The sequence below is a fragment of the Schistocerca americana genome, chromosome 2 (assembly GCF_021461395.2).
Source record: "Schistocerca americana isolate TAMUIC-IGC-003095 chromosome 2, iqSchAmer2.1, whole genome shotgun sequence".
Lineage (NCBI taxonomy): Eukaryota > Metazoa > Arthropoda > Insecta > Orthoptera > Acrididae > Schistocerca > Schistocerca americana.
In genome coordinates this window covers 953,252,455-953,275,215 of record NC_060120.1, presented here as the reverse complement: position 1 = coordinate 953,275,215, position 22,761 = coordinate 953,252,455, and the positions used below count along the sequence as shown (strand labels likewise).

Genomic DNA, 22,761 nt, shown 5'->3' with positions numbered 1-22,761 from the left:
ATAAAAACTTTGTTCACCGCTTTTTTAGTTAATGACATTATTACAATGTTTTTCTGTGTACACATTTTGTCATTTTTCTATTTTCTGTATAAACAGTATCTGTGTAAGGCGCACATCATTTTTGTCTGTGTTTGCGACATTCAGCTGTCACCTGAAGATGGCCTGAGAAGCCGAACGCTGATTCGTGACTAAATAAATGTAATTTTCCATAACATTAGAAAGTGTTTTTCTTTTTAATATTATTATCGTGTTGTGCCAAGCACGGGCATAAAATTCAACTGGCGTTAAATAACTCGTAGTTCGGTGCGTCGCAAAATTTTACCACATTTGTACGTACAGTAACGTCAGCTGTCGTTACGTGTCTGCAGCTGCACTCGCATATTGTAATCACATGCAGCCTCCTAAAAGCCTCCCACGTTTAACACACAAAGGAAATACGCCTCCCTGATTAACATACTGCATTTAAATGACGCCGCCGTTGTGAGTCTTCAAGCGTCTCAGAAGCTGTAAGAGACGTATGACGCTCAGCGGCTAAAAAGCAATGGACCTGTGACTGATGTTACTGTGGAGGTATCAATTAAACACCTGTGAGATTGTATAAACGTTGTACTCGTTACGTTGAATCGTATTGTATAGAACTTTTTCACGAACATGAAACTAGTTCAGAAGTCAAAAAGTAAATAGATTTTCCAAAGGGTAAATAGATTTTTCAGAGTAACTATGTCTCCATATTTCGCGTTCTATTCTCCAGATTTGTAATATTGCACTACACATCTTCGAAGGTGTCCTGTGTTACTCCTCAACGTTCAAGCTATCTTCATATCAAATTTAATCAAAATCGGTTCAACAGTTTAATCGTAAAAGCGTAATAGAGTTGCTTTTGCACTTGTAATATTAGTATGGATGTAGTACATCTACACTGACACTCTGCAGACCACTGCCACGTACATAGCAGAGTGTACTTCCCATTTTACCATATCGTAGGAGTCCTTCCCGTTCCATCCAGATTTGGAGTGCGGGTTCTCGCTGTAACTAGTCTCATCTTGTGTTTACGGCCCCTAAGCACGATGCTAGGGGGCTTCAGTATATTCCTATATCCATCGCTTAATACTGATTCTTGAAACTCCTAAGTCGAGCCCCGCGGCGTAGCCGCCCGGTCTGAGGCTTCTTGTCACGGTCGGCGCGGCTCCCTCCGTTGGAGGTTCGAGTCCTCCCTCGGGCATGGGTGTGTGTGTTGTCCTTAGCGTAAGTTACTTTAAGTTAGATTAAGTAGTGCGTAAGCTTAGGGGTGATAACCTCAGCAGTTTGGTCCCATAAGACCTTACCACAAATTTCCAAATTTTAAGTCGACTATGAGGAGACAGCGTCTGCCTTCTACGGCTTTTCAGCGTTTCTGTGACTTTTCCCGAGAGTCATGCAACCATTTGAACATTTGTTCAAAAACATGTTCAAATATGTGTGAAATTTTATGGGCCTTAACTGCTAAGATCATCAGTCCCTAAGCTTACACACTACTTAACCTAAATTATCCTAAGGACAAACACACACACCCATGCCCGAGGGAGGACTCGAACCTCCGCCGGGACCAGCCGCACAGTCCACGACTGCAGCGCCTGAGACCGCTCGGCTAATCACGCGCGGCCGAACATTTGTCTTGTCTTCGTTGTATATATTATATGGAATGGTTCCCACACACTTGAGCAATATTTTAGGTTCGATCGCACGGATATTTTGAAGCACTCCCCTTTGTAGACCGAATGCATTCTCCTCGTACCATACCAATGATCCGAAGCCCGCCACCTGCTTTGCTTACGATTGAACCTATGTTCTACATCATATCTACACAAAATGTTTCACTCCGGTATTTGTATGAGTCGACGGTTAAATTATCATTGATACTGTAGTAACAGGAAAAAAGGGTTTAGCATTTTGTGAAATGCCTGCACTATTTTATATTTTTGAATATTTAAAGTAAGTTGCTTATCTTAGCATCACTTTTAATCCTATCAAGATCAGACTAAATACTTGTGCAGCTTTTGTTAGAGGGTACTTCATTATGCACCGACGGAAATGGGACGTGTCGCACCATGAAGCACCAGATCGATGTTTGTCAAACTTTGTGAAGGTGTTCGTCACATAAAAGATATTGAATAATCGAACTTTCACATCATCAACATCAGCATGAAGTGTGACTCCCATGGGCGCATTCGTTGTGGCGCGGAAGCAAATAGCCTCGAAACGTCATCGTAAGGAAATTTCTCGTTATGCTTGAAATGCCTACATTCCATTTCATGAAGTTTGATGTCTGGAGGCTACGGGATCAGGCAGGCCAGCAAGGCTCCTATTGGTCTTTATTATTTTGTATTATCATTATTTCTTCTTCTTCTGCGCTTCAAGATTTAGGCACTTGTGGCTGTTCCGTCTTCAGCTTCATTTCCACCTCGTTCTGTGTCTTCCTACGGTGCTTCTTTGTCTTGGCCGGTATAGCATGGTCAGACGTGGGATTCTCTTTGCACTCATTTTTATAGCTGATTTTCTTCAATATTTTCATTAATCTTATAAATATCTAGTTCATTCCTAATACTTTTATTTATTGTATGGTCTTCCCTGGCAACACCTCTCACTATCCTAAGAAATCTCATTCCTGCTTCTTGTAGTTTACTTTTATCGCGTTTTTTTAGGGGTCCATGATATCCGAAAGATTGCCATTAATACACAAAGAAAACCTCAGTTCACGTACACACTTACTGCTTTCCATGGTCACCTATGTGTGTTAGGTACACAGGTAACTCAGTATTTAATTATATAGTAAGTATTTCACTCTGCTTGTTTGTCTCTAACTTTTCTGATCCAAATTGTATGTATATAGTCAACGTATGAACACACCTGCAGTTTGCAATGTTCACGTGCTCCCGTTAGCCTTGATTGTAAATATTTTATGCTGTAATTTAATGCATCTCATTCAAAGACCACAATTTGGCAAAGTGTGATATGTAACATCTTTACACTCTTTATTACTTACGTTGAGCGTTTGTTTACTGTGAAACTAAGCGCACCTAAATACTGTGTGTGTGTGTGTGCGCGCCTGATTAACGTGGCTAAAAGGTACGTCATCGCAACCAATTAGTCATGGATATCACAAGGCAGTAGGAGGTAAGGTTTCTAACGCGTAACGATCTTTTTATTTCGTAAAAATTTCGGTGACTTATGGCTCAAGTTTCGTTATTTTCAACAGCACCACGACGCTAGCGTCTGGCTGCACATGGTTCAGAGAATAATGTTCCTGTCAACATCTCCATCTGATGATGATCCTGCAGTGGCACGAAAACTAGTTAACGTTAGAATAAATCGTATCAATTTAGTTGCGTATAAGCTATATAAAATCCACAATGGATATAATGAAGGCACTAGAGTGTTCAGTTACGAGCAAGAACAGGAATGTGCTCCTGTGGAGGGAAACAGGAAACCGATGTGTATTTTGTATCGAATGACATGTCGCAGTTCAAGGTATGTAATCTGAAATGCCATCACGACAGTAACCACAGTGGTGTCAGTAAAAACTTTCCTGTTGGTCGTCAGTCAAAGAAAACTAAATTGACATCACTGGAAGAAAAACTTCAAGGTTAGAGTCGAGTTATATCCACGTTTACAAAGGAGGCAGTTTTAACAATTGAAGCTAACGTCTTCTTCGCTTTTAATATTTCAGTGTGAAAGAAATGTCATGTAGAGGGAAGGTTTATAAAGTTCGCTTTTGCACGGGTAGTTTCTATTTTAGACTGCGGAAGTAACGAACTACAAAAAAAGCTTAATCAGTTGCTCGCTACTAGAGAGACGAGATTTTATTATCAGCAGCTATATTATAAGTAATTTGAAAAAAAAATGTGTTCGGGTCTTACTACAGATGCTGATGATAATTTACAAACGCTAAATATATCGTTGTATGGGAGTGGGAAGTGAATCATTGATTTAGAGCGTAGTATATTTAATAACAAATTAAGGCTGCTTCGAAAAGGCATGAGACTGAAACATTCGCTCATTTGAAATATCTGAAGAAAATTACTAAAACTCTTCCTGAAGTTCAGGTAGAGAGGAAAGACTACTCAAGTAAAATGCATGACCTCGCTGACGAAATAAATGGCAGATTTAGCGACTTGAAAATATTTATATATTCATTTTCATTCCTGGAAAATACATTTGTTGTTGATGTTGTGAGGGACGGATATACTGTGCCACGGTCAGTTATTAAGGATTCAACGACTGTGGAGATGGAGCTCCTGGAACTGCAAGAGGGTGAAGGACTAGAAAGAGGTGGTTGTTCAGTTACTGGATTTTAGATCGAGGTTACAGAACAATGGACTGTCCTTAGTTACTGAGACCACTTACGTGTGAGAGCCAGTGTGTTCAACACTTAAGTTTATTTAGAAATATCGATCTGCACTCATTCATTGGCATTTAAGTGAAGCTGTGCGAACTGCGCTCATCAGTTATCAGCCCGATTTCAAACAGGTCACTGGAAAAATAACCACTCGAAACAGCACAACACGAAAGTAATTTTTTATTTCTTGGTGTGTAATGAAATACTGGTCAGTGATATTACTTTTAAAACTTAAAATAATGGTTCTCCATTAGTCTTAATCATTACTCTCAACAATGCAGCTCTGTTTTCGGTTCGCAGTGGTAAGGTTAGCGGCCACCCTTGATCATATGCGTTAAGCTTCAGGATGTCTACATTAAGGACCGTTTGGCGAAGGAGAAAAGGTGGTGAACTAGGGGCATAGCAAACTAAATTACCCTCCCCGACACTGGCCACCTTCCGAGTGTCTTATCACGATTGGTTTACTATTCACACTGTTTTTCTCAGTCACTTGGCAAATTCTCGATTACAATAGTCCATGCGCACTCCATACACATGTTTCAATGACGGAAATGACTCTGTAGGTACAGCTATAAGACTAATCCTGCAGCTTCCATGGTGATGGAAGACTGTGGGGTCATAAAATATTAAAGATTAACCGCATAAACATAAATTTTTTTTTTTTAAAAATTGCCTCTTTTCCCCTTTCTTCTTCCACTGCGCTGCATTCGTTGACGTCATTTTTATATGGTACTAATTTCAAAGCAGATAGGTTCCTTGTGTGCAGGTAATCAATGCAATATCAACAAGTTGTGGTAACTGAGGTGTATTCGGATTTGTGTTGATACTTGAAGAAAAGATTTGTCATATTGTCTATAAGCAGATGGAATAGATTGTGGCTGTGCGACTAGTTCCGGCGGAGGTTCGAGTCCTCCCTCAGGCATGGGTGTGTGTGTTTGTCCTTAGGATAATTTAGGTTAAGTAGTGTGTAAGCTTAGGGACTGATGACGTTAGCAGTTAAGTCCCATAAGATTTCACACACATTTGAGCATTTGAACAATAGATTGTGGAATTAGATTTACTCCTGCGTACGGAGTCTGAAGATAGAGCATGTGGCTCTTAAACCGGTGGCAGGTACGTTTGACTTCATAAATACAGGTGAGTGAGAATAGAAAGAGGAAAAATGGGAGTTGAAAATATTATTTTTCGATTTTGGATGCTATAAGATTTCGTAACTCACAGATATATACACCTGGTTGGTTGGTTGGTTGGTTTGGGGAAGCAGACCAGACAGCGTGGTCATCGGTCTCATCGGATTAGGGAAGGATGGGGAAGGAAGTCGGCCGTGCCCTTTCAGAGGAACCATCCCGGCATTTGCCTGGAGTGATTTAGGGAAATCACGGAAAGCCTAAATCAGGATGGCCGGACGCGGGATTGAACCGTCGTCCTCCCGAATGCGAGTCCAGTGTCTAACCACTGCGCCACCTCGCTCGGTATATACACCTGGTATCATCTTTTTGCTGAAGTACTGCGTGGATAGGTAGTTAGCTTAAAGTGACCGAGGCCAAAGTACCGGGTGGTTAAAAAGTCAGTATAAATTCGAAAACTTAATAAACCACGGCATAATGTAGATAGAGAGGTAAAAATTGACACACATGCTTGGAATGAATGGGGTTTTATTAGAACAAAAAAAAAAAGAAAGTTCACAAAATGTCCGACAGATCTCTTGTGCGCGTCGTTTGGTGATGATCGTGTGCTCAGCCGCCACTTTCGTCATGCTTGGCCTCCCAGGTCCCCAGACCTCAGTCCGTGCGATTATTGGCTTTGGGGTTACATGAAGTCGCAAGTGTATCGTGATCGACCGACATCTCTAGGGATGCTGAAAGACAACATCCGACGCCAATGACTCACCATAACTCCGGACATGCTTTACAGTGCTGTTCACAACATTATTCCTCGACTACAGCTATTGTCGAGGAATGATGGTGGACATATTGAGCATTTCCTGTAAAGAACATCATCTTTGCTTTGTCTTACTTTGTTATGCTAATTATTACTATTCTGATCAGATGAAGCGCCACCTGTCAGACATTTTTGGAACGTTTGTATTTTTTTGGTTCTAATAAAACCCCATGTCATTCCAAGCATGTGTGTCAATTTGTACCTCACTATCTACATTATTCCGTGATTTATTCAGTTTTCAAATTTATACTGACTGTTTGGTCACCGGGTACTTTCGCTGACCGCGGGCGCTACACAGTTGGACAGCGGGCCGCAGGTGCCTGGTTAGCCGCTCGCTACACAGCCGTTCCTGAATCGTGCCTAACGACATTTGCCCCGTCACGAAACACTCTCCGCGGCGATGTTGGGTACCGCCCGAACGAGCCGGCTGTGCGTCCTTCGCTCACTCCGCTGGCACGTAAATATTGATTCCGGACTTTGACTCGAGTTCCAACCCTTTGCAAACACGTCTGGACGTAGCAGTTCCCTTTGTAAACCCATTACCGTCACGTTGATTCTGAGTGGTACGTGTTGAAAATCAACTACACGAACATATCTAATACGCTGCCGCTTCGGGGAAAAGTCTTTTTCCTGCCAAGTGCTTTAATGTAAGTATTCACTGTTTAAACTTGGCATATCTGTACGAACGACCTCCGTAAGAATTAAAGTTATTTTTTGTTCTTCTGACTGTTATGGTGCGGCCCGTCGCGAATGACTCTTCTGTGCCAACCTCTTCATTTCAGTGTGGCATTTGCGTCCTACACCTACAGTTATTTGTTGGACATATTGTAATCACTACCTAGCTCCCCAGGTTTTACCTTCAAGTAGTATGGCGGTTATTCCTTCACGTCTTAACACATCCCCTATCATACTGCCCTTATTCTTTTGAATGTTTCTCGTATGTTCCATCCCTCGCCAATTCTGCGGAGTATGTCCTTGTTCCTGATCTTCTCAGCCCACGTACTTTTGAACATCTTTGTATAACAAGTCTAGGCGCTACAGTCTGGAACCGCGCGACCGCTACGTCGCAGGTTCGAATCCTGCCTCGGGCATGGATCTGTGTGATGTCCTTAGGTTAGTTAGGTTTAAGTAGTTCTAAGTTCTAGGGGACTTATGACCTCAGAAGTTAAGTCCCGTAGTGTTCAGACCCATTTTTATAATAAGTCTTTTTTCTAATCGAGAATCAAAGTCACATTTTTATTAAAAGACAATTCGACTATGGCTATTATACAGTCACATACGATCAGTTGATATCAGTGCTGCGGCAATTTCAAGCACTACTCCTATCGTCGCAATTTTACACACCGTGTGGCTCTATACAAATTAATACTAATTTAAATGTCAGACGCATATTTGTATTCATCCACACAGGTTGGCGGTTTAAAATTGCGACGACAGGAGTATCGCTTGAAAACTGCACAGGGCCAAATCAGCTGATTGCCTGTGATGTAAAATGGAATTGTATTTTAATCCTCCTGAAGTACCACATCTCGGACGTTCACATTATCTTCTTTTCCGGTTTTCTCACGGCCCACGGTACAGGACTGAGGGCATCGTTTACCCAACGTTAAGGTAAGTAAAAACAGTTACGTTAGCTTTAATTTCTGGCAATAATTAGTACTTATAATCATTTCTCAAGTCAATATCCTTCTTTCCAGTTATGTATGAGGTGTCGTTAGTAAGGTATTTTTAATCGGTTTCTAACATTACATACCGATTTTGCGCTAAAACTTACTATTTGTGGAAAATTTCAAAGTAAAAGAGACTTCTAACTATCAAAGGCAAAGCTTCATACGTATATGTTACGAAGCTAACTTATTAATCACGAATAGGAGACTCCCTTTTAATATTATCTCTTATTACAAATATTTTATTTGTGTTAAAATACTTAATAACTGGATAATTTTATGTACAGCAGTGTCACAGTTATTGACTGTCATCAATACGGTTGTCCATTATCCCTGTTCGTCGAACAAGTTGACCTTTCTAAACGAATATACTTTCCGAAAGGACAAACATATTTGTCATTGTTGCCTTGAATTTTGATTTACATATCGCCACTACGGTCTAACGTACTTACTGTAACTGATAATGTTTGTCGAATTAAAGTTACAGGTTATGGGACCACTTGGCAGTACCTGATCTCTGCCGGGACAAACATTCCGAATGCAAAACACATTTTCGGACACATGGAAATGTACGTATAAGAATGTATCATAAAGTCATGATTGTTATTTCACGTCGTTCGGTTCATTTTTACAAATGTTTTCTCTTCATTCCCACAACTACCCTTATTCCAACAACTACGCTTAGTCCAAATACTGTCATTGTTTAAAACTATAAAAGTGCGAAAGTTTCGCACGGGTCTCCTGGTTAGTACTTACGACAGGAACAATTTACACCACCGTTTGTTTCCAGGTGAAACTGTAGATGTCTCTAATAACAGGATAAGTCGATTCTTACGTAGAAGAAGGAAAGTATACTTCGCTTTCAGTACGAGTATACCTAGTAAAGCATTACGCTGCTGATATCACTGTAGCTTAGCCAGAAACACAATATCACTTCGGCATGTCACATTATACATTTTACTGTACACGCATACCTGTTCGAGGAAGAGCTTCACGTGTCGCCCCCGCATTTGACTGCGTTTCTGTACTCGTCTTTTCAGTGAGTTACGAGCTCTTTCAGACACTTCCGGACCATTTCGTAGATGTTGACAGCACTGTTCAGTTCCATGCTCCAGTTCTCAACTGTGCCAACGGGAATGGTGTACGTGTTACTTTCAATGTGACACCAGGCAGAAAAATCCAGAGCATTGATGTCAGGTGATCTTGAATGCCAAAAATACAGGCCCCTATCGACTTTACCCACCATCGACTATATCGATGCTTTAAATGACGATTTACGGAGGAACGTAGCAACACGGGCGGCAATACTTATCGTTCTGCTTGTATTAGGAGATAGACTGAAGAATTGCAAACCTTCGTTTAATGCATTTGTTGATTTAAAGAAAGTTTTTGACGTTGTTGACTGGACTATACACTTTGAAATTCTGAAGGTAACGGGGATAAAACAAGGGGACGAAAGATTATTTACAGGTTGTACAGAAACCAGACGGCAGTTTTAAGAGTCGAAGAACATGAAAAGGAACCAATAAATGAGAAGTAGTGACACAGGGTTGTAGCCTCTCCCTGGTGTTATTTAATGAGACAGGATTGGAGCCTCTTCCCTATGTTATTTAATCTGTAAGTTTATCAAGCAGTAAAGAAAACCATGAAGAAATTTGGAAAGAGAATTACACGTCAGCAAGAAGAAATAAAAACTTGGAGGTTTACCGATAACATAGTAATTATGTCAGGGACAGCGAAGGAACTGGAAGAGCAGTTTGACGGAATGGATACTGTTCTGTAAAGAGGTTGTAAAATGAGCATGAACAAAAGTGAAACACGGGTAATGAAATATAGTCGAGTTAAATCGATCGATGTTCAGGGAATTAGGAAATGAGTCACTAAAAGTAGTAGATGACTTTTGCCATTTAGGCAGCAAGGTAAGGGATGATGGGTGAAGTAGAGAAGACGTAAAATGTAAACTGGCAATAGCAAGAAAAGAATTACTAAAAAGAAAAAAGAGTAATTTGTTAACATCTAATATAAATGTAAGTATATGAAATGTATTTGAAGGTGCGAATATGGACAACCATCAGCTGAATAATGGAATAAAAACAGTGAAAAATTGTGCCACACCGGGACTTGAACTTGGATTTTCCGCTTATTGCGACCAGTTCCCTTACCATTTTTTTTCTGCATTTTGTTCGTTGTGTTTGGTCGTTTCTGACGTCACATAACATCCGTTCAAGTTCGTTGTTGATCCTTTCACTCAGTTTTTTTATTACAGAGGCCAACCAGCTCTCTGAGCGAACGCGCTGAGGTACCAAGGTACTAATAACAGCAAGATGTTACCATTAGGCTATCCGAGCACACTTTACAGCCAGACCCAAAAATCCATATGTCCCAAATCATGTGTCTACAACCTGCACTCGTACATCCATTATGTACGCTTCCTTACAGGGGAGACATTTTACTTGAAAGTCGCTTGTCCGGTATCGGCTGAAAAATGCGATATTTCAGTGCCTTTGTTATTGAGAAGCTCGATGCAATGGAACTTTGCATCGCGCTTCTGAACAACACAGGCGCTGCAGTACCGTTTAAATGTAAATATTAGTAAGTTTTTCTGACGACATTTGTTTCGAGTGCAGCTTTGCGCGGAAGTGAAACTTGGACAATGAATGGTTTATATAAGAAGAGAAAAGAAGTTTTTGAAATGTGGTGCTACAGAAAAACGGTGCAGATTAGAAAATAAGAAGGTACTGAATAGAACTTGGGCAAAAGAAATGTATAGTATAAATTGACTAAAAGGAGGGACTTGATGGTAGGACACAATCTCAGGCATCAGGCAACCGTCAGTTTGGTAAAATTGGCAAAAACTGTACAGTGAGACCTTGGCATGAAATGGGTGTTTATGCAGTAGTTATGTACTGATGAATAGGGTAGCACAGAATAGAGCAGCGTTGAGGGTTGCATCAAAGCAGTCTTCAGACTGAAGATCACAAGAACTTCCACCTGTGTCAATTTTCCTATTATAAAGGGGTAAAATACAGGGAGCGAAAGGCTATTTACAATTTGAACAGAAACCAGACGGCAGTTATAAGAGTCGAGGGGCATGAAAGGGAAGCAATGGTTAGGAAGGGAGTGAGACAGGATTGTAGCCTATCCCCGATATTATTCAATCTGTATATTGAGCAACCAGTAAAGGAAACAAAAGAAAAATTCGGAGTAGGAATTAAAATCCGTGGAGAAGAAATTAAAAGTTTAAAGTTCGCCCATGACATTGAATTCTGTCAGAGACAGGAAAGGACCTGGAAGAGCAGCTGAACGGAGTGGACAGTGTCTTGAAAGGAGGATATAAGATGAATATCAACAAAAGCGAAACGAGGATAATGGAATGTAGTCGAAATAAATCGGGCGATGCTGCGGGAATTAGATTAGGAAATGAGACGCTTAAAGTAGTAAAGGAGTTTTGGTATTTGGGGAGGAAAATAACTGATGATGGTAGAAATAGAGAGGATATAAAATGTAGACTGGCAATGGCAAGGAAAGCGTTTCGGAGGAAGAGAAATTTGTTAACATCGAGTATAGATTTAAGTGTCAGGAAGTCGTTTCTGAAAGTATTTGTATGGAGTGTAGCCATGTATGGAAGTGAAACGTGGACGATAAATAGTTTAGACAAAAAGAGAATAGAAGCTTTCGAAATGTGGTGCTACAGAAGAATGCTGAAGATTAGATAGGTAGATCACATAACTAATGAGGAGGTATTGAATAGAACTGGGGAGAAGAGGAGCTTGTGGCACAACTTGACTAGAAGAAGGGATCGGTTGGTAGGACATGTTCTGAGGCATCAAGGGATCACCAATTTAGTATCGGAGAGCAGCGTGGAGGGTAAAAATCGTAGAGGGAGACCAAGAGATGAATACACTAAGCAGATTCAGAAGGATGTAGGTTGCAGTAAGTACTGGGAGATGAAGCAGCTTGCACGGGATAGAGTAGCATGGAGAGCTGCATCAAACCAGTCTCTGGACTGAAGACTACAACAACAACACCAAAGGATTTGTCCTGTTGTGATGTAAAGTTCTTCAACTGGCCCTTTTCCAGTCCATGTTAATGTACAATACACACTGTATACCCGCGTCTGCGACACGGAACGCGAGTACACGCAGGCCCAGTAACCGGCCACCGGCCGGTGCGTCGGCCGCAGGCGCGGAGGAAGACTCACCAGTAGGGAGAAGAGCTGCAGCAGCCACATGTTGTGCTGGTGGTGGTGCTGTGGCGGCGTCCCGAGAGCTACTGGCTGCAGCGGGCGCTCCCTCCCTCCACCTGCGCGAGCACCCCCTCCCCCCCCCCCCCGCCTCCTCCGCGACCATCAGCGGACGGGTCCTCCGCAGCGCTCGCCTGTCTCAATGAACTTCCCAGCCGTCCGCTGACGTACGGACAGACGCCGCCTTCCTGACGTCAACGTCACCCACCACTCACACAACGTGCCCGCCTTTTTTTTTAACACTGTAAATTTCATTACGTAACTTCTCTGTAGCGCTAAAAAATTGTTTGCTCACTACGCGGTTCTCAACGGAAAAGCTATCGTTCTTGGACGATCGGTAACTGTACGTTTACACGGGTAATAGAAATTGCAAGGACCATTGCCGGCTACACGAATCGCAAGCAAACGTCACAACATTAGCGGCCACTCTTGTCCGGCAATATTAACGGGTCAAAAGTACACTACTGGCCATTAAAATTGCTACACCAAGAAGAAATACAGATGATAAAATGGTATTCACTGGACAAATATATTATACTAGAACTCGCATGTGATTACATTTTCACGCAATTTGGGTGCATAGATCCTGAGAAATCAGTACCCAGAACAACCACCTCTGGCCGTAATAACGCCCTTGATAAGCCTGGGCATTGAGTCACATAGAGCTTGGATGGCATGTACAGGAACAGTTGCCCATGCAGCTTCAACACGATACCACAGTTCATCAAGAGTAGTGACTGGCGTATTGTGACGAGCCAGTTGCTGGGCCACCATTGATCAGACGTTTTCAATTGGTGAGAGATCTGGAGAATGTGCTGTCCAGGGCAGCAGTCGAACATTTTCTGTGTCCAGAAAGGCTCGAACAGGACCTGCAACATGCGGTCGTGCATTATCCTGCTGAAATGTAGGGTTTATCAGAGACCGAATGAAGGGTAGAGCCACGGGTCGTAGAGCCACGGGTCGTAACACATCTGAAATGTAACGTCCACTGGTCAAAGTGCCGTCAATGCGAACAAGAGGTGTCCGAGACGTGTAACCAATGGCACCCCATTCCACCACGCTGGGTGATACGCCATTATGGCGATGACGAATACACACTTCCAATGTGCGTTCACCGCGATGTCGCCAAACACGAATGCGACCATCATGATGCTGTAAACAGAACCTGGATTTATCCGAAAAAATGACTTTTTGCTATTCGTGCACCCAGGTTCGTCGTTGAGTACATCATCGCAGGCGCTCCTGTCTGTGATGCAGCGTCAAGGGTAACCGCAGCCATGGTCTCCGAGCTGATAGTCCATGCTGCTGTAAACGTCGTCGAACTGTTCGTGCAGATGGTTGTTGTCTTGCAAACGTCCCCATCTGTTGACTCAGGGATCGAGACGTGGCTGCAAGATCCGTTACAGCCATGCGGGTAAGATGCCTGTCATCTCGACTGCTAGTGATACGAGGCCGTTGGGATCCAGCACGGCGTTCCGTATTACCCTCCTGAACCCACCGATTCCATATCCTGCTACCAGTCATTGGATCTCTATAAACGCGAGCAGCAATGTCGCGATACGATAAACCGCAATCGCGATAGGCTACAATCCGACCTTTATAAAAGTCGGCTACGTGATGGTACGCATTTCTCCTCCTTATACGAGGCATCACAACAACGTTTCACCAGGCAACGCCGGTCAACTGCTGTTTGTGTATGAGAAATCGGTTGGAAACTTTCCAGATGTCAGCATCTTGTAGGTGTCGCCACCGGCGCCAACCTTGTGTGAATGCTCTGAAAAGCTAATCATTTGCATATCACAGCATCGTATTCCTGTCGGTTAAATTTCGCGTCTGTAGCACGTCATCTTCGTGTGTAGCAATTTTAATGGCCAATAGTGTATTTACACCGGCCACGCTATACGCAAAAAATGAACGAAAGCGAGCTAAAGAAACGAGTGCAGCTCTCCCGCTTTTACATTAAGCAACGAGCTGTGTCTCCGCTAGATGTGGTACACAGCGATATATCGAGAAAGCGCCACGGACCAGGCGGTAACAGTGTGGCGCCTCACACATACACTGAAGCGACAAGGAAACTGGTATAGGCATGAGTATTCAACTACAGTGACATGTAAAAAGGGAGAATACGGTGCTGCTGTCGGCAACTCCTATATAAGACAGCAAGAGTCTGGTTCAAAACGGCTCTGAGCACTATGGGACTCAACTGCTGAGGTCATAAGTCCCCTAGAACTTAGAACTACTTAAACCTAACTAACCTAAGGACATCACACACGTCCATGCCCGAGGCAGGATTCGAACCTGCGACCGTTGCGGTCGCGCGGTTCCAGACTGTAGCGCCTAGAACCGCTCGGCCACTCTGGCCGGCAGCAAGAGTCTGGCGCAGTTGTTAGTACTGCTGGTGCAATGTTAGGTTGTCAGGATTTAAGTGCGTCTGAACGTGTTGTTATAGTCGGCGCACGAGCGATGGGACACAGCATCTCCGAGGTAGCGATGAAGTGGCGATTTTCCTCTACGACCATTTCATGAGCGTACCGTGAATATCAGGTATTCGGTAAAACATCGAATCTGCGACATCGCTGCTGCCGGAAAAAGATCCTGCAAGAACGGGGCCAAGAACGAGTGAAGCGAACCGTTCAACGTGACAGAAGTGCAACCCTTCTGCAAATTCCTGTAGGTTTCAGTATTGGGCCATCAACAAGTGTCAGCGTGCGAACCATTCAACGAAACACCATCGATATGGACTTCCGGGGCCAAAGGCCCACTCTTGTACCGTTGATGACTGCACGACACAAAGCTTTATATCTCACCCGGGTCCGTCAGCATCGGCGTTGGACTGTTGATGACTGGAAACATGTTACCTGGTCGGGCGAGTCTCGTTTCAAATTGTATTGAGCGGATGGACGTGTACGGGTATGGAGACAACCTCATGAATCTATGGACCCTGCATGTCAGCAGGGGACTGTTCAAGCTGGTGCAGGCTCTGTAACGGTGTAGGGCGTGTGTAGTTGTACTGATATGGGACCCCTGATACGTCTAGATACGACTCTGAGAGGTGACACATACGTAAGCAACCTATCTGATCACCTGCATCCATTCATTTCCATTGAGTATTCCGACTGACTTGGGCAGTTACAACAGGACAATGTGACACCCTACACGTCTATAATTGCTACAGAGTGGCTCGAGTAACACTCTTCTGAGTTTAAACACTTCCGCTGGCCACCAAACTCCCCAGACATGAACATTATTAAGCATATCTGGGATGCCTTGCAACGTGCCGTTCGAAAGAGATCTCCACCCCCCTCGTACTCTTACGGATTTATGGACGGCCCTGCAGGATTCATGGTGTCAGCTCCCTCCAGCACTACTTCAGACATGCCACATCGTGTTGCGGCACTTCTGTGTACTCGCGGGGGCCGTGCTCGATATTAGACAGCTGTACCAGTTTCTTTGGCTGTTAAGTGTATTTTCTATCTATATGTAGTAACGCCTCACAGAAATGCTGGTGGAGCATGCACGTTTCTTTAAAAAAATTGAGACTGCCAGAAGAGTGACAAAACTATGAATTTCCTACGTGCGACACATATACATGAGACGCAGAAAGCAAATGTTGCGAGAAAGTTCTGGTGGAATGCAAATACTTTTGGGTTAAAGGAGACCGCTCACAAAAAAAAGCGTTGGAATCATCCACAGGCACACATGAAGAGATAGAATACTTGCTACGTTTCGGAGTAATCGTTCTTCGGGTGTGCTTTTGTACGGATATTTTACGCTAGCTCGAAAACGGATTACTCCGAAAGATAGAAGGTTTTCTTTCTTTTCGTGGTACCTATCGACGCTTCTGCAGAAATAACGTATACAAACATAGAATTCTGAAAAATGACAGTTGGGGAGTGCTCCCTATGAAGACGGAAACACGTGTGATGAAACTCACAAAAATTTCACGTAATGAAATACGTCTCACTTCTGCATACCTTTGTATGCATTACTTTCTACGTCCCACAGCTCTGATCGTAGATACGGAATTTATGAAAGTCATTGTGCTCTCGTTCTACTCCATTACTGTAGACAGCAAACAAACCAAGTGGCACTATATTCTGCCCGCAAAACTTCGAAGAGAAGCGAAATAATAGTGTCACCCCTCAAACACGTGAGTGCATCGCTGTGAGAGAGAGAAGTAGGAAACAATGGTGAGAGCGAGAGGGAAGCATTTACAGATATGGACAGAGATAGATACGGCCTGGAATTAGCAAATATTCTCCACTGCTGGTGAACAACACTGGCAAAATCTCGGAACTCATGTGCAACAGTCTGCTGCATCAGCAATGTTGCCCAGCCTAACTGTACTATTACTGTGTATGGCAGTCACATTGCAGCAGTGTTGACGACAATACTATTCTGGCCACGCAGTGCCCTAAAATGTTGCCCATGTAAATACACCTTAAGAAAACGAAAGCGGCGACACTTTCTGCGCAACCCGCCCATCATTTTGCACGACAATGCTCGGGCGCATACAGCGCAAGCTGTGGCTGCTCTGTTCGGTCGATGGGACTGGGAAGTACTGTATCATCCAACATGTTCCCCGGACTTAAGTCCTTGGGACTTTGATTTGATTCCGAAGATGAAGGAACCACTTCGTGGCATTCGCTTCAGAAATGTTCCAGAGATTCGACAGGCAGTAGACCGCTCCATTCGCACCATCAAGAGAACAGGCTCTGCTAACGGTATACTACGCCTTCCACATCGATGGCAACGGGTTCTGCACAACGCTAGTGACTACTTTGAAGGACAGTAACAGGTGCAAATAGTAACTGTTTTGTATCGCTTGTGAATAAATTGTTGCCACTAATTAAGTTCCAGCCCTCGTGGTAGACTTCTCTCGGCAACGAATGTCCTCTTTGCCTGTGCTAGTGTGCCTTTTTATGGTTTCCTTGCTTCGTTCGTCACGTTTTATTTTGCTTTCAGGGTATCAGGATTCCTTCGCTTCGTCTACCTCGTGATCCCAGTTATGATGTTAAGTTTCTCGCTTCTGATAATTCTCATTACTTTCTTCTCTCTTCGATTTACTCTCAATCCATATTCTGTACGCATTAGACAGTTCATTCCATCCACCAGATCCCGTAATTCTTCTTCTCACTCCGTGAGGGTGGCAGTCTCATCAGCGAATCTTATCACTGTTATCCTTTCACTCCGAACTTTAATCCCACTCTTGAACCTTTCTTTTATTTCCCTCATTGCTTCTACGATGTTCAGATTGAACAATAGGGACGAACGACTGCATCACTTTATTCCACCCTTTTTAATCCGAGAACTTTGTTCTTTGTCTTCCAGTCTTATCGATCCCTCTTGGTTCTTGCACATATCATATATTACCCGTCTTTCTCTATAGCTTACTCATATCTTTCTCATAATTTCGAACGTCTTGCACCATTTTAAATTGTCGATAGCTTTTTGTGGCTCGGCGAATACTATGAGCGTGTCATGATTTTTCTTTAGCCTTGCTTCCATTGTCAAGCGCAATGTGAGAACTGCCTCTTCAGTGCCTTTACTTTTCTTAAAGCCGAACTGATGGTCATCTAACTGTTCCTCTATTTTCGCTTCCATGTTGTATCACATTACTAATAATGAACAGCGACTGGGAAAGGTTCCTCCACATGCCTATTTCTTACCGTTTATGGTGGTGTGATCATGTTCAGCATGTCGCCAAATAATTCTGCCTGATTCTTACAGTAGACGAAGGATGGCATTGGAGAGAGTTGGGGTGGAGCTAAAAGAAGCCGCACAACATAGGGGACTGGAAATTAACGAATCAGAAACTAAATACACGAAACTCTATAGAACAGGCGATTGTAAGCTGGATAATTGGTCAGCAGCAGGTTATAATTTTGAGCATGAAGAGGATTTTAAATACTTAGGGACTAATAATAATAAAGCATATTCCGTGTCCACTGAAAAAACTCCCGCGTCTTAGATGATCATAGGTGTTATCGCACATTTAAAATGCTAATGACATGTAGGCTAGTAAATGGACAGTCAAAAATTGTAAGGTTAGAATTACAGCAGTGTTTACATATGGATGTGAAGCGTAGACATTAACCAGCACCGATGAACAACAAGTGAGAATAACTGAACGAAGGATACTACGGAAAATTTATGGAGAGATCCGGAATAATGGTGATATTTGTAGAACAAGGAACAGTTATGAGATGCATCACCTGATACAAGAGCTGATATCGTAAAGCTAATTAAAATTAAAAGAAGAGCCTGCTTGGGGCATGTACTAAGGACAAAGGACACAAGATCTACAAAGACTTTCCACTGGAAACCAACAGGGAGAAGATTAAAAGTAAAATAGCGTAAACACTGACTGGACGACGTGGAAGAAAACATCAGAGCCCTCGGAATCAGAGGATGGAGAAGGAAAGTAAACGAGAGGGCAGAATGGAAGGAAATTCTCAAGGAGGCGGAGACGCGCGCAGGTTTGTGAAGCCACAAGGAGAAGAAGTCCTTCCAGAATCTTATTGTTTGATGTTCTAATTCTATGTATGCGTAGAAATCGTTGAAAACGATTGGTCGATTGCGAATTATGTAAGAAGCTGTGTGTCCGATCATCTAAATTGCTGCGCTGTTTTCGGATAGAGGGCCTCATCATTCCAACGCGGAGGCTCACCAGCTTGGAGCGCGCCATTCGCATTTAGAGCAAGAAAGAGGAGGGGTGACAATTGTGCACAAAGTACCCTCTGCCACAAACCTTAACGTGGCTTACGGAGGAAAGCTGAAGATGCAGATGTAGGTGTCTGCACAATGGGGACACATACCCAAAACTCCAGGCAAGATAGCCTACGCTCGTATAAACGGAGCGTCTGTCATAATGATAAAGTCATTGGCTCGACAGCTATTTACACTCACTGCTGCGGGACTTTCTCTTTCCACAGCGCTACGAGCTGATCGTCCGATCAGGCAAATAAGTCAAACACTGTGTTCAAATGCAGCGTAACTTGAATCGGTGACTTAGATGTCTGATACTGAGTGAATGCAAGTCAAGCCGCTGAAGTTTCGTCAGAGAGCTGTAAAGTATGAGGCTCGATTCTTTCCGGATCCGAGCTTTGGAAGCAGGTTGCTGTGTCTTTATCGTTGCAGCGCTCTACTTCTAGAACTGTCGGTGCGCCTAATCTCTATATTTCTCTCTGACTCAGCAGTCGCCGCACCCGGATACTGCAAGCAGAACTGCACCAAATGTCGTCAACCCTTGCCATATTCGACTCTAACCTTGTTTTATACATGACTCTTACACGGCGGGGGTGTAGAAAGTAGTTCGAGGGATCGTCAACTCTCTTACTCCTAATCCGTATTTTTTAATTCTTTCTCCGTTACCTTAGCTTCTTCGTCCATCTTTAATAGATCAGACAAGTACAATTTCAGGAGGCGGTGCTCCACAGCTAATATATATTTGAAAAATGTCATAATACCGCCTTGAGCTGCTGGTAAAATTCTTTATTTACGCAGCCAGTTTCGGTAGACTGATTATCATCAGATTCATGAAGCATTCACAGCTTCATATTAGGTGAAATATAAAATTATTAACTCAAATAGTAAACACATGTATTATACACTGTTGTCATATCGTAATATAAATTACATCGTCAATCTACACTGAAGCGCCAAAGAAACTGGTTAGGCATGCGTATTCAAATACAACGATATGTAAACAGGCAGAATATGGCTCTGCGGTCGGCAACATCTATATAATACAAGTGTCTGGCAGAGCTGCTAGATTAGTTACTGCTGCTACAATGGCAGGTTATCAAGATTCAAGTGAGTTTGAACGTGGTGTTATAGTCGGCGCACGAGCGATGGGGGACAGCATCTCCGAGGTAGCGATGAAGTGGCGATTTTCCCGTACGGCCATTTCACGAGTGTACCGTTAATATCAGGAGTCCGGTAAAACGTCAAATCTCCGACATCGCTGCGGCCAGAAAAAGATTCTACAAGAACGGGACCAACGACGAATGAAGAGAATCGTTCAACGTGACAGAAGTGCAACCCATCCGCAAATTGCTGCAGATTTCAATGCTGCGCCATCAATAAGTGTTAGCGTGTGAACCATTCAACGAAACATCATCGATATGGGCTTTCGGAGCCGAAGGCCCACTCGCGTACCATTAATGACTTGCACGATACAAAGCTTTACGCCTCGCCGGGGCCCGTCAATGCCGACACTCGACTGTTGATGACTGGAAACATGTTGCATGGTCGGACGAGTATCGTTTCAAATTATATCGAGCGGATGAACGTGTACAGGTATGGAGGCAACCTCATGAATCCATGGATTCTGGATGTCAGCAGGGGACTGTTCAAGCTGGTGTAGGCTCTTTAACGGTGTGGGGCGTGTGTAGTTGGACTGATATGGGACCCCTGATACGTCTAGATACGACTCTGATAGGTGACACGTACGTAAGCATCCTATCTGATCACCTGCATCCATTGATATCCATTGAGTATTCCGACGGACTTGGGCAATTCCAGCAGGACAATGTGATATTCAACACGTCCAGAATTGCTACAGAGTGGCTCTATGAACATTCTTCTGAGTTTAAGCAGTTCCGCTGGCCACTAAACTCCCCAGACCTGAAATTTGTTGAGAATATCTGGGATGTCTTGTAATTTGCTGTTCAGAAGAGATCTTCACCCCCACGTAATCTTACGGATTTATGGACAGCTCTGCAGGATTCATTGTGTCAGTTCCCTTCAGTGCTACTTCAGATATTAGACACGTCGTGTTGCGGCATTTCCGCGTGCTCACCGGGGCCCTACACGATGTTAAGCAGGTGTACCAGTTTCTTTGGCTCTTCAGTGTACTTCGCTAGCCTATAAAAACTGTGCTAGCGTTAACGCTGTGAACAGATTCGTACCACACTAAGCCGACTGCACAGCTGATTACTGTTTACTGGTAGAACCAAAGATCGTCAGTGAGGTCTTCACACATCGATACTGACTGGTATGAATCTGTAGCGGCTGCAGGAGTCTCGACTGCACACACTGCCATGACTACAAACTATCTCCGAGGTGAGGCAGGGGTAAGTCCTGGCTCGCGAAGCATGCAATGAAGTGTGGTGACCGAATATACAAGAGCCCAGCCCTTTCTACACCACACTATTACTCTTTGAGAAATAAACTTGTTCATTGATTGATACATGGATATTTTTCGTGCCGCCGTCGGCATCAGAATCCATCCTGTTGTCTTAGATGCAGTCGTATCCTGCCATTGGCGTGCAACAGCATGCATAGCAAGTCTGGACGTCATTAAGCTATGTCCCTACCCAAAAATAACTCTGCTTTGCCCCCCGCAGAGATCCTCGTGTTGGGTGGCTTTATGTGCCGAGTGTTGAAGGCACGATTCTGGGTGGATATAACTGCTCAAATGAGTCTGTTTCGATCTGCTGCAATACGGTTCATCTTTGAGTTGTTTCATTACAGATATCCAATGGAGACCCCTTATTATCCACACGTTGTTGGCAGTGACATTGAACCCTGCCTGCGGCGATTCTACGAGAGTCTATACACCCACGAAAGGCTACTGAATGAATGATCGGCAGTTGCGTCTTGTGAGCAAACCGGTCATTAGAAAAAAAAGGAAGATATCACGTCACATCAAGGACGAGGTCATTAGAGATGGCACACAAGCTCGGATTGGTGAAGGATACCAGCTGTGAGCTTTAAAAGGAACTGGCCCAGCATTCGCCTTAATCTATTTGAAGAAATCACAGAAAACCTAAATGTGGCTGGCCAGACGAGCATATAAGGCAGTGTATTTCCAGTGAGCCATCTCTTTCGATGAGGGTCGTGAGAGACGAACAAAGATGGAAAGAGGATTCGGGCGTGTTTTTGTTGAAAGAAATTTAGTGGGACTCTCCGAAAGTGGTATGGAGGAAACGATGAAAATCCAAATCAGAGTAGACAAACGTCGATTTGGAGTACACACGGGTGCCCAGTCAGTGTCCGAACTGCTCGGTGATAGACGCTTGAGACTGTGGAACGAGGAAAGCCAGTGATTGCTTGACTTCAGAAGTATACGTGCGACGCGTAATATTACGTATTTTGTGACGTCGAAAGTTTAATGGCGCGCAATCGGTCTTCGTCCGTTGAGTGAATTTAGTACTGCTTGTATAATTAACACGTAATTAGAATAACCAATACGGTCACCACGACGATGGTACCAAATAGACCGCCGGCCGATGTGGCAGTCTGGAACTGCGCTGCTGCTACGGTCGCAGGTTCGATCCTGCCTTGGGCATGGGTGTGTGTGATGTCCTTAGGTTAGTTAGGTTTAAGTAGTTCTAAGTTCTAGGGGACTGATGACCTCAGAAATTAAGTCCCATAGTGCTCAGAGCCATTTTTTTTCGAATTGTCCAGAACGTTCTTCAGACCAGTTGTGAACAACTGCGGCCTGGTGACATGGCGCATTGGCTTCCATAAAAATTCCATCGTTGTTTGGGAACATGAAGTCCATGAATGGCTGCAAATGGTCTCCTTGT

At 43.5% G+C, this 22,761-nt stretch overlaps 1 protein-coding gene across 1 annotated transcript in view; it reads right to left on the bottom strand.

The window, feature by feature from the left end:
• Positions 1-12,243, bottom strand: part of LOC124594951 (protein spaetzle 3-like) — a 199,584-nt gene extending 187,341 nt beyond the window's left edge. The window contains exon 1 of the mRNA XM_047133461.1: positions 12,185-12,243. Coding sequence (XP_046989417.1) covers positions 12,185-12,214 — 30 coding nt within the window. The 5' untranslated portion in view covers positions 12,215-12,243. The remainder of the gene's footprint in view (positions 1-12,184) is intronic.
• Between the last annotated feature and the right edge of the window lie 10,518 nt (positions 12,244-22,761).